This window comes from Choristoneura fumiferana, chromosome 25 (assembly GCF_025370935.1).
Source record: "Choristoneura fumiferana chromosome 25, NRCan_CFum_1, whole genome shotgun sequence".
Classification (NCBI taxonomy): domain Eukaryota; kingdom Metazoa; phylum Arthropoda; class Insecta; order Lepidoptera; family Tortricidae; genus Choristoneura; species Choristoneura fumiferana.
In genome coordinates this window covers 14,505,982-14,517,792 of record NC_133496.1, presented here as the reverse complement: position 1 = coordinate 14,517,792, position 11,811 = coordinate 14,505,982, and the positions used below count along the sequence as shown (strand labels likewise).

The 11,811-nt window shown below is 46.8% G+C and overlaps 1 protein-coding gene across 1 annotated transcript in view; it reads left to right on the top strand.

The window, feature by feature from the left end:
* The window catches only part of Rsod (superoxide dismutase family protein Rsod), a 37,004-nt gene continuing 25,193 nt past the window's right edge, over nucleotides 1–11,811 (top strand). The window contains exons 1-12 of the mRNA XM_074107427.1: nucleotides 1–403; nucleotides 5,068–5,959; nucleotides 6,053–6,309; nucleotides 8,880–9,066; nucleotides 9,699–9,876; nucleotides 10,091–10,290; nucleotides 10,373–10,546; nucleotides 10,625–10,808; nucleotides 10,886–10,985; nucleotides 11,077–11,435; nucleotides 11,513–11,647; nucleotides 11,723–11,807. Coding sequence (XP_073963528.1) covers nucleotides 334–403; nucleotides 5,068–5,959; nucleotides 6,053–6,309; nucleotides 8,880–9,066; nucleotides 9,699–9,876; nucleotides 10,091–10,290; nucleotides 10,373–10,546; nucleotides 10,625–10,808; nucleotides 10,886–10,985; nucleotides 11,077–11,435; nucleotides 11,513–11,647; nucleotides 11,723–11,807 — 2,821 coding nt within the window. The 5' untranslated portion in view covers nucleotides 1–333. The remainder of the gene's footprint in view (nucleotides 404–5,067; nucleotides 5,960–6,052; nucleotides 6,310–8,879; nucleotides 9,067–9,698; nucleotides 9,877–10,090; nucleotides 10,291–10,372; nucleotides 10,547–10,624; nucleotides 10,809–10,885; nucleotides 10,986–11,076; nucleotides 11,436–11,512; nucleotides 11,648–11,722; nucleotides 11,808–11,811) is intronic.

The following is an 11,811-nucleotide window of genomic DNA, read 5'->3' as shown; positions in this document are numbered from 1 at the left end:
CTGATGGTGGAGTGGGAGTGATGTTGTTGTCGCGAGGGGATGCTGTGGCATTCTTGATTTCGATGACGTCGAGACAGTCCCGGTGTTGCAAATTGTTGGTCGACCGTCAACAAACCACTGGTGACGTCACGCACGACACAAGCCTCTCGCTCCGACCGAACTGTCGTTGTCTCGTTCAAGTTGAACTTGGATTGCCCAAGTCGCCTTTCACTTGCGCGCGCGCCGCGGGAGAAACCACAATATCACACGCAATATGGTCCGCCGCACCGCCACGGTCCTTCCTAGCAACTTGTGCTCGTTTTGTGATAAAATGTAAAGTTAGAAGCCAGTATCATGTGTTACCTAATTAGTCATGTGGCGCCAAAGGTTCTGTTCTTAGTTTACTTAGTGTTAATATTCGCTGGTAAGTTTGAGTTCAATTCCGGTTTAATATTGTGGTTGCGTTGTTTTGTAATATTGCTATTTGTTCCAATAAAGTATTAACTTTTTGGATCTTATTACTTACTTATATATGTTTAGGGCTTACTAAAAGGAAACCTTGAAGCATCTCAAGGATGTGGTTTTGTAAGGTACCTAACTATATTTCTAATTTCATTTAGTCGGAATTTAATAATTTGATTTAATGGAAGTTTACTTCCTGTTTTGGGCCTATCTTTTGTTCATTCCGATATTGCGTCAATCATTTACCGATCTGCAGGTATCTTAGTATTTAAATACACTGGAGCCGTTTCTATATTAATATATGTAGGTCTGTATTTCATGTTACCTATTTGGGTTAATTAATTAAATTAGTTTACTTTGACATTCAGAGACTATATACATCTCTGAATTATTTAGATTAGGAATTTTATTTATTATTAACTCAGGGACTTTCTACATCCCCTTGCTATATAGTAATTTTATTACTAACTCAAAGACAGGGACTCTATACATCCCCTTGCTATATAGTAATTTTATTATTAACTCAGGGACTCTATACATCCCCTTGCTATATTTAAGGCTGTATATTGTTAAGCTTACGGATTTTAAACTTGTATATTTTTAGTTTAATTTCTAGTCACAGGCTCGCGACGTTGAAGTTCCCAAGACGATCCCATAGAGCTTATGGGAACGGAAGCAATACCTTGCCCTCGGTACCGCTCTGCTTTCAGAGCATGCCATGAGTTCGTGTGAGCTAACTTTGGGGGCGGCAGACGTGAGCTTGCCTTCGAAATCCAAAATTTCATTTTTTTTATTTTATTTTTGACGGTGGAAGCAGTCTACACTTCCACTGAACGTAGAAAAGAACGCTGAAAGTTAGTGTTTAGTTTTGTAGGTAACAAGGGACCCCATACACCCCTGTATTATTATAATTATTTTGTATTTTTTTTATTTAATTGTATGCTGTAGTTTTTAAGTATCTTATTTGCAATTATTTTATGCTGAAAAAAATACTTTCTGCCAAGTTTCTTGCGGCACATTCTTCTTGGCAATGATGGTCATTCCGAAAGCGCTGGTAGTTTAAAAAAACCGGCCAAGAGCGTGTCGGACACGCCCAAAATAGGGTTCCGTAGCCATTACGAAAAAATTAAGTATTTTTTTCTAAAGATTTCGTATTTTATACGGAATCTTCCAAGTTTAGGTATATTTTATACCTTAGACTGCTATTTACTCATAAACTACTAATAATTTTAGTTAGTTTTCCTTGAAAGTTTGATATACTTACTACCATCCTGAATTTTTTCAAATTTTGCCTCCCACCGCTTTAGATTTTATAGGGGGGGGGACGCTCGATTTTAATGAAAATTTGCACTTTAAAGTTGAATATTTCGCAAACATATCACTGAATCGAAAAATCGTCTTAGCAAACCTATCCAACGAAACCCCACACTATAGGGTTGGATGAGAAAAAAAAATCATTCCCACTTTACGTCTATGGAAGGTACCTACCCTAAAAAAATTTTTTTTAAATTTTTAATTGTACCATTTTGTTGGAATAGTTTACTTATATATCCGTGCAAAATTACAGCTTTCTAGCATTGATAGTCCCTGAGCAAAGCCGCGGACGGACAGACAGACAGACATGGCGAAACTATAAGGGTTCCGTTTTTGCCATTTTGGCTCCGGAACCCTAACAATTACGTGTAAAAGTGCCCATTGCGGCCTATTTACTGAATAAATGATTTGAATTTTAATTTGTCATTGGGTGTAAATCTAGGAATGGAATAACAATAAAATAAACGAAATAACATCATTTTTAGGGTTCCGTAGCCAAAATGGCAAAAAAAGAACCCTTATATAGTTTTTCACTATATAGTCGAAGAGTCTAGCGCCGTTTCACCATGTCTGCGTCTGTCTGACTGTCTGTCCGTCCGTGGCTTTGCTCAAGGACTATCAATGCTAGAAAGCTGTAATTTAGCACGAATATATATTTAAACTATGCCGACAAAATGGTACAAAAAAAATTTTTTTTAAGTGGGTACCTTATCTACCGCCCATAGACGTAAAGTGGGGGTGTTTTTTTTTTCGTCCAACCTTGTAGTGTGGGGTATCGTTGGAGATACTTAGGTCTTTTAAAACCATTACCGGGTTGCTATAACGAATTTTCGATTCAGTGATTTGTTTGCAAAATATTCAACTTTAAAGTAAAAATTTTCATTAAAATCGAGCCCTCTAAAATCTAAAGTATATCAAACTTACAAGGAAAACTATAACGGTTTAGTTTTCTTGAAAATTATTAGTACCTAGTTTATTTATTTATTAATTTATTAATTATGAGTAAATAACAACCCAAGGTATAAAATATACGTAAACTTGGAATATTCTGTACAAAATACCAAATCCTTTAAAAATATTACTTAATTTTTTCGTACCTAATGGCTACGGAACCCTATTTCGGCCATGTCCGACACGCTCTTGGCCGGTTTTATTGAAAACTGTTGTTTCGGCGTGGAGAGTAAGACAGCCGGTGAAATTACTGGCACTTGAGGTATCCCATCTTAGGCCTCTAGGTTGGCAACGCATCTGCAATACCCCTGGTGTTGCAGATGATTATGAGCGGTGGTGATCTCTTACCATCAGGAGACCCACTTGCTCGTTTGCCTTGCCATCCTGTCGAATATAAAAAGTCATCAATACTCAATACTAATAATGCTAGTTATTGCACTTTATAAATACTTGCATGCAAAGATAAAGGATTCTGATTATCTGATTTTCGATCTTCATCTTCATTTCATAATCTTGTAGGTTCCTTATGAAGATCATGGCTGCTTAAGGTGCGCGTATTAGATGTAGGTACAGTCAAAGGCATAAACCTAGGTACTTTGTACTAATTAATTCTTTTGTTCGTTTTTTGGGTTGGCCCACTTCGGAGTAAAGGAAATCCCTTTCTGTCTGACACTATATCGCTACCCGTCGGCGCTGTTCGTCCATTGGGTCGATGCGTTCAATTCATCCCGGTACTTAAGTATTTCTTAGATACCTAGATATCGAGTCAGCTACGTTTTAGCTGGACTAGACTAGGGAGATACCGTCTAGTAGATTCACAAAAGGCAGGTCTACTACAGACGCGGGTCATAGTTTAGTTAAATTCATATTGCAAGCTTGGGAGGAATCACATGACGCTATAGGTGTATTCTGCGACCTTTCGAAAGCTTTTGATTGTGTGGATCATGATACTTTAATTTGTAAGTTAAATTTTTATGGCATTCGTGGCCTCGCTTTAGAACTCATTAAATCTTACCTCACACAAAGAAAGCAAAAGGTAGCGATTAACGGAACGGTATCGGAGGGATCTGTGGTCGAAATGGGAGTGCCTCAAGGATCCATTCTTGCCCCATTCCTGTATCTTATTTATGTAAATGACCTTACTTATATGGTAAGCCAAAAGTCGGGTATAGTTATGTTTGCTGACGACACGTCTTTACTGTTCAAGGTTAGTAGAAAAGATACCGACTTCATTGAGCCCAATGAAACCCTGTCCGTGATATCCGCATGGTTTGCTGCCAATAATTTGTTACTAAATCCTAAGAAAACTAAATGTATTAAATTCTCGTTGATAAATTCATCTAGCTCGAATTCAGTTTCTAATATAAAGTTAAATGGTCAAACTATTGAATTTGTAAAATCAACAGTATTTTTAGGAATAACGCTCGATTCTAAACTACAGTGGGGACCTCACGTCACAGCAATCGCGGGTAGATTGAGCTCTGCTGCTTTTGCAGTTTGGAAAATACGGCAGCTAACCGATGTGGCGACGGCACGGTTGGTGTATTTTGCTTACTTTAATAGCATTATTTCGTACGGCCTTATTTTATGGGGATCTGCTGCAGACATTGAGTCAATTTTTATCTTACAAAAGAGAGCAATTAGAGCAATTTATAATTTGAAGACGCGTGAATCTTTAAGATCTTTTTTTAAGGAAACAGATATCCTAACCCTGCCGTCGCTTTATGTTTTTGAAATAATCATGTATGTTAGGAAGAACATATGTGATTTTCCCACTAACGTCGATAAGCCAAAGGCTACTAGAAACACAGGAAGCTTAAAGTTCCATCTTACAGACTGGCTAAAACCAAAAAGTCTTTTCTGGGAAATTGCATACGTTTTTATAATAAAATTCCAAAAAATATTATAAATGAAACGGATACAAAATTCAGATCTATTGTCAAGAAGACATTAATATCAAAGGCGTATTATAAAGTTAATGATTATATCATGGACAGGGATATTTGGAAATAATTCCGATCCGCATTAGCGATCCCTTCAAATAGCGAACCTACTGTGTTAAAAATAAAGTTGTGTTAAATACTTGTGATGTATAACTAGTATAGATAGCATTTAATAATATTGTAAATCTGTTTTAAAAAAAATATATATATATACCTCGTTGAGTTTCTTGCCGGATTCTTCTCAGCAGAGGTTTTTCCGAACCGGTGGTAGATTTTTTTTCGACATTCATAAGTGCTTGTTATAGCCTAAATTGAATAAAGATATTTTGACTTTGACTTTGACTTTGAGTATTCCGAAAACCATAATCCATGGATGACGAAATCGCCAATAATGAGGCATCTGTGGCGTGCGTTTCAGATGGCGGCGGTGGGCTGGTGCTGCGCGCGGTCATCTCGCAGTGGGGGCTGCACGGCGAGATCGAGTTCTCGCGCACGTCGGCGGGCCGCGTGGCCCTGCGCACCGACCTGCGGCCCACGTTGGAGCACCCCGAGCACGCGCTGCGCTGGGCCGTGCACGCCTTCCCCGTGGACCACCGCGACGTCACCGCCGCGCGCTGCGGCGCCGCGCTCGGCCCGGAACTGTTCGACCTGACCGAGGAGCTCGGCTACCTGCTCGTGCCCGGCAAGGGCCAGGCCGAGTTCGAGACGACGCGCCCGCTGACCGGGCCCGACGGGCTCTGGGGCCGCAGCCTGCGCCTCGAGTCCGCCGAGGGCCGCGTCGCCTGCGCCTCCATCCTGGCCGCGGACGACGCCGCCGAGACGTACGCGGAGGCGCAGTTCTCGGCGCCGGTGGCCGGCTCCGTCGGCTTCCGCTGGCTCGCGCCGGCCGACGCGGGGGGGGCGGACGCGGACGTCACGACCGACCTGTTCCACACGGGCGCCGTGCGCGGCGACGGCGACTACACCGAGCACGACTGGAAGCTGTTCGTGACCGACATCTTCGACTCGGACCGCGTCAACTACGAGGACAACTGCGACGCGCTGCAGGCGGTGTTCGACCCCGCGACGGGCGCCGGCGCCGGCGACGGCCTCAGCGTGGGCGAGCTGGCCGCGCGGCTGGGCCCCGTGCGCGTGGCGCGCGACCCGCGCCGGCCGCAGCGCGCCGCGCGCCGCCACGCCGTGCTGGCCGCGCTGCGCCAGGACATGCGCGCCACGCGCCGCAGCCTCTACCTCGTGCTCTACGACCACCAGCACAACGACACCTTCCTGGCGTGCGCCAAGCTGCGCCTCGCGCCGCCGCAGACCGCCAGGTGAGGCCCGCCCGCGCCCCGCGCCCCGCGCCCCGCGCCCGCGCCTGTTGCCGCGTGTCCGTTTGCCGACGCCTCTCTCTGCCTCTGCCGCAGGGTGCTGGTGTCGATGGGCGGCGTGCGCGGGACGGTGCGTCTGGTGCAGCGCGCGCCGCACGCGCCCACGTGGCTCACGTTCGAGCTGGCGGCGGCCGACAAGGACAACTACGAGCTGAACCTGCGCTTCGTGGGCTCCGTGCGCGGCTACAGCATCCGCGAGCTGCCGCCGCGGCCCGCCGCCGCCCGCCCCTGCAACTACACCGGCGCCGTCTACAACCCGTCCGGAGTCGACCTCGCCACAGTGCCGCCGCCAGGTCAGAACGCCCGAGGCTTGTTTCGGAGGCGCAACTAACACTTGTATCAGCATGACAATAAAATATCGCTTTGGTGGCACCGTTCTTGACCGAGCACTACATATACATAATGTTGAGTATTATTGTAAGGCGGGTCTTATACAGGGCGTCCAACGGCTATGCCACATGAAGGGGAAGTATACCTTAAATATTGAAGATAGGCAATTTTACTGAAAGGCGACTTTATTTTGATTTTAAAAACAATTTTTACTGCATCCAAAGATTTTTGAATAATCGCCTGTCTGAACCGGGAATCGAACCCGTAAAAAAAATACACCCGTAATTTTACTACACCGATCGAAAGGTTCAATCAGAAGGATTATATTTTCCTGAAATTGTAAATGTATTATTTTCATGGTCTTCCTTTTATTTAAGATGCTATGTTACTTGGCAAAAAATAATCCTTCTAATTGAGCCTTTCATTTAAAAAAAAATACGGGTGTGCTTTTTACCATTTGGCGGGTTCGATTCCTGCTTCAGGCAATTAGTCCAAAATCTTTGAATGCGGTTAAAATTGTTTTTAAAATCAAAATAAATTGTTTTTTCAGTAAAATTGACTATCTACAATATTTAAGGTACATGTGGCATAGCCGTGGGACGCCCTGTATACGTATAACAAACAAACGATGCGAGTAATATCATTTTGAACATTGGTTATTTGATACTTTATATGGAGAAAATACAACAAATCAAAAACGATGAAAATTAGTCCAGCTGTTCTCGAGCTACGAGTTAAAAAACCTGACTTTGTTTTATATAAGTATTAAGATTTAAAAAAACCTATGATTAGGTACCCGAGATTTCCAAAATCCAGCCGGAATCCTGAGAAGTCTCGAAATCTTGAGAATTCAGGACAAATCCTGAGATATGGTAACCATAGCTACGAAAACTTGCGTAAAATCAAGGTAAAATCGATTACTGAAGTTGTCAGCAGCGCGACAATGACGAAATTTTTGTTAATTAGGTAATGAGATAGGAGGTAGGATAGGAGAATCGGCTGGCCGCGCGCCAGCGCAGCGAGGGAAGGTAGGGGGGGGGGGCGAGGGCCCGGATGCGGAGGCGACAAGTTTCACCTCCGCGGACGCGGAGGTTAACACGTTGACTGCGGTACAAGTCAATTTTGACTCGTATTAGACTTTCGCTTAGTGCGTCGTTAGAAAATTGGTTATCTCTGTCTGGTGCGGGAACAATTTGACATTGAAATCCTTTTGGCTAGAAAGAGTCAAGTATACACTTATGTATCTTTCTTTAAGTTCTACTCGATAGAATAATAAAACTTTACAAGACAAATTTGGCTAGTATCGCACTAGATTGAAAAAATATTCAAGCAGTGCGGTGCTGGCTAAAAGAGTCTCGTAAGCTATCGCCTTGTATCGCACCACGGGAACAAGTCAGCGCAGGCTAGTGCAGGGAATAATGCTCTCTTGTGTTTCTTTTATCGCCCGGTAATAGATTGTTTATAAGTTGTGAATGCACCTAGAAACAGATCATAAAAAAATACACAAAAGGTGTTTGAAAGTTGTGTACAGATGTAACAAATAATTAAGAAAAACAACTAAAATTCGAGAAACTATAAAAAATCAAGAAGAATACATACCTACTGCCCAGAGCGTGAACAATCATATGTTTCGAATTCGAAGCAAAAGTTCTCGCTTAATTTTAATGTTCAATAGTTTTAATCATCGATATCGACGTTTAGCTTTTTACATTTCCCCTCTCTACCTAATCATCGATATGAGAGCCTTAGCCTTATCCCCATGGTGCGATACAAGTCAGTATCGTATTGTCAGTTAAATGTCCTATAATTCCTAAACCAAAGTTAGTAGCTTGTGGCGAAAGTAATTTAAGGTAAATTGATTGGTGAACTTGCTATTACAATCAGTAAATTAGCAATTTGTAAATTCAGATAAAATTAAGATATATTGGGTAAAATTTAAACCTCTATCCACAAGACAATATGGTCTCGTACCGCACTGGTGAGGAATTATGTTACATATCCAAAATGGTATGTATAGCACCAAGCGTAAGTTATAGAAATGAAGCCTCGCATTCAACGTGTTAACGGAGGCGGATGCGGAAGTGAAAGTGGATGTGGAAAAAATAGTAGTTTATGCTTTATATTCAACTCAAAAATCTCTTAAATTTCTAGAAAAACTGCCAAATCTCACTTGTTTTCGGCGTCATAGTGCATGTGACTTAAATAAACAATTACTTTGTACAAAATCACTTTAAAAAATCGCGGTACAATCAAACATATATTACCATTTCGTATGTCGAAGCAACGAGACAGGTTGATTCCTGCCATGTGTTATTTGACATACGCTAATCTATGTCCTACTTAGCCCACGTCGTGATTCGTAATCTATCTGAGTGCAAAATTTCATTAAATTACCGTGACCTCTTCACAGTTAAAAATTTCGTCAAATTCCGTCCAGCTGTTTACAAACAAACGGATTTACAAACTATCGCATTTATGTATAATGGAAGCGTGAGTACAGTGTAAAGATGGTGGGGGTGTGTGTCGTCGGCAGGAATGGGCACGCAGGACCAGTACGCGGTGGGCGACCTGATGGGCAAGCTGCTGGGGCGCTCCCCGCGGCGCCCGCACCGCTACCTGCTGCCGGGGCTGGCGCTCGAGCTGGACGGCACCTACTGGGACGCCTTCCTGCCGCTGCGCGGGGCTCACTCCGTGCGGCACCGCGCGCTGCTCATTGAGAGGTACCCTCGACCCTCGCCCGTGCGTTGAGGCGCTACTGCGGAGGGCCGGCGATAACTAGCAGCTGACTCCCCTGGACCCTGGATCATGTCCAACAGAGTGCGCATACAAATCATCTTCTTTCCTGGTACCTTCAAAAACAATTTGCTCGAAAACGTCTTTTACCGACTACGGTCCTGGGCAGTATGGTTCGACTCTTTCCACCTCGACTGCGACGCGTCATCTCTCGCTCTACGGTACAAGTGATCCTGCTTCTGCTTGCCGGACATCTTTTAACGCAGGGAGAGGGCAGGGTCCCACAGTACTGCTTTACTGCTTGACGCATGCGCTGTCAGAGTGAGGCTCGAGGTTTCTTTAGATGCCGCAAATCAAAATTCAATAAATGTGCTTTCACATTGCCTGCAAAATTGTGGTATTTACGACTACACTAATGGGCATAGCCGGCGGGCCACTGGCTTGACAAAGGGATTTATTGGTGTTTTAGATTGATCTTTTATTGTACTCTTAGAGTAGCTTGCTTAAGTATATAAACTCTAAGATTGTACTCATAGTAGCCTAAGACCAGATTCTGTATCTCGTACTACTTATACTAATAGTACTTAGTGTATTATAAATTTCGATGTTATATTTGCAGATTGCGCCCGAAGACGGAGCTGTGTGGCACCGTGGTCCCGTACGAGTTCGGCACCGACTACCAGACGCCCATGAGCGCGGCCGAGGTGGTGTTCCGCTACCCGCTGGTGGGCCGCGTGGTCTTCCGGCAGCCCCGGGACCGGCCCTGGGAGGATACCACCATCACCGTCGAGAACCTGGTCAGTCCAATAAACGCATACAGTATACAGTATACAACACTTTCAAGTTCTGTCGGGGTGATTATTTAACTATTGTTCAGGGACGTGCGTTTCAACGTTGTACACTCACATACCCTAAGGTGTTTTTCAATACCATAAGGTGAGGTATAGAGTTATCGAGCGACACTTTCAAATTTAGCGATAGTAAATAAATCAGCCTGGTGCGTGTCGATAGATCCATGCGGATGGAGCGAACGTGAACGACACGTTCGGGCACCGCTGGGCGCTGCACGAGCACTCGCCGGGCGCCGACTTCTACAACTGGAGCCGCCGCTGCGAGAGCGCGGGCGCCGAGTGGGACCCGCGGGCGCTGCGCCAGTCCGACGCCTACTGCGCGCGCCCGCCGCTCTGCCGCCTCGGGGACCTCGCCACGAGGTCCGCTCCGCCTTCTCTCTGTACGCTCTGCGCGATTCTGTCCGGGTCCGGCGGCATAATGACGGTCGGTATCGTGTCGCAGGCACGGCACGCTGGCGGTGGCGGGGCGCAAGCGCGACGCGGCGCGGCTGACGAGGCGCCAGTTCACGGACACGGTGCTGGCGCTGACGGGCCGCCGCTCCGCCCTGCGGCGCTCGCTGCTCATCCTCGACGACCACGGGCCCGTGGCGCGAGGCGACCGCATGGCCTGCTCCATGTGAGTGAACATTTTGTATTAACTGATCGAATCGTTTACTTCCTGAGAGCTATCGATTGGAGTGAGCCGTGGTTGCAGCGTGAGCGGGATGGCGCGGCGCAAGGCGGTGGCGAACGACTGGTTCGGAGAGGGCGCGGGCGCGGGCGGGGGCGCGGCGCTGCAGGGCCGGCTGGAGCTGACGCAGCAGACCGAGTACGACGTCGTCAACCTGCAGCTCAAGCTCGACCATCTCGACGACGTCAGCGACTACCGGATACACGCCGTCGGTACCGCTCCACGCATTCGTTTCGCTCGAGATGATGGCCGTTTGAGTCTTAATCAGCATTTTTGGGATTTCAGGCCCCGGTGGAGAAGGACCTGGAATTCCCTTGCGAGATCAGCACCTTATTAGATACTTACAATCCCTATAACGTGAATAAATCGCTCAGCCCTACGAAAGGTACGTATAATTACGTGAATCTTCGCGAATGAATAAACGATAAGTAGCTACCGATCGAATCGTGAAGCACTAATGGATCGGTCGTGTGCAGGCACGGCGGACGAGTACCCGGTGGGCGCGCTGAGCGACAAGTTCGGGCAGCTGGCGGGGTTGCGGCGCGCCAGCGTGGCGACCAACGACACGCGGCTGACGCTGTTCGGCGCGCGCAGCGTGCTGGGCCGCTCGCTGCTGCTGGGCGCGCGCGGCCGGCGCTGGGCCTGCGCGTCGCTGCAGCGCGGCTACGGGCCCAGCGAGGCGCGCGAGCTGCGTGCGGTGGCGTCGTTCCACCACCCCGGCGGCTTCGCCTGGGGCTACGTGCGCTTCACGCAGCTCGTCACCAACGACGGCGGCGCCAGCGACACCATCATCGAGGTCAACCTGCGCTACCCCGGCGAACGCGACCGGAACATGGTGAGCGCGTCGACCCTTCGCCGTACGGCTCTCTGCTCTCGTCGAGACCTCCCGTTGACCATGCGTGTTGTCGGCAGACGTACGGGCACCGGTGGGAGGTGTTCGTGAACCCCGTGGGCGTGGACGCGGCGGTGGCGGTGCCGGCGACGCGCTGCGTGGCGGGCGGCTACCGCTGGAACCCCTACTTCACGCAGCTGGCTGACCCGCTCAATGTGACTAGATTATCTGTTCTTTCTGTGTTTTTTTCTTTAGCGATGTCGTGTCGGTAATGTTCTGCTCGTTTCCAGCACGAGCTGTATAACGAAGAGTGCGGCTCCGACAATCCACTACGCTGCGACGTGGGCGACCTCACATCGCGTCTCGGCACTATTAGTAA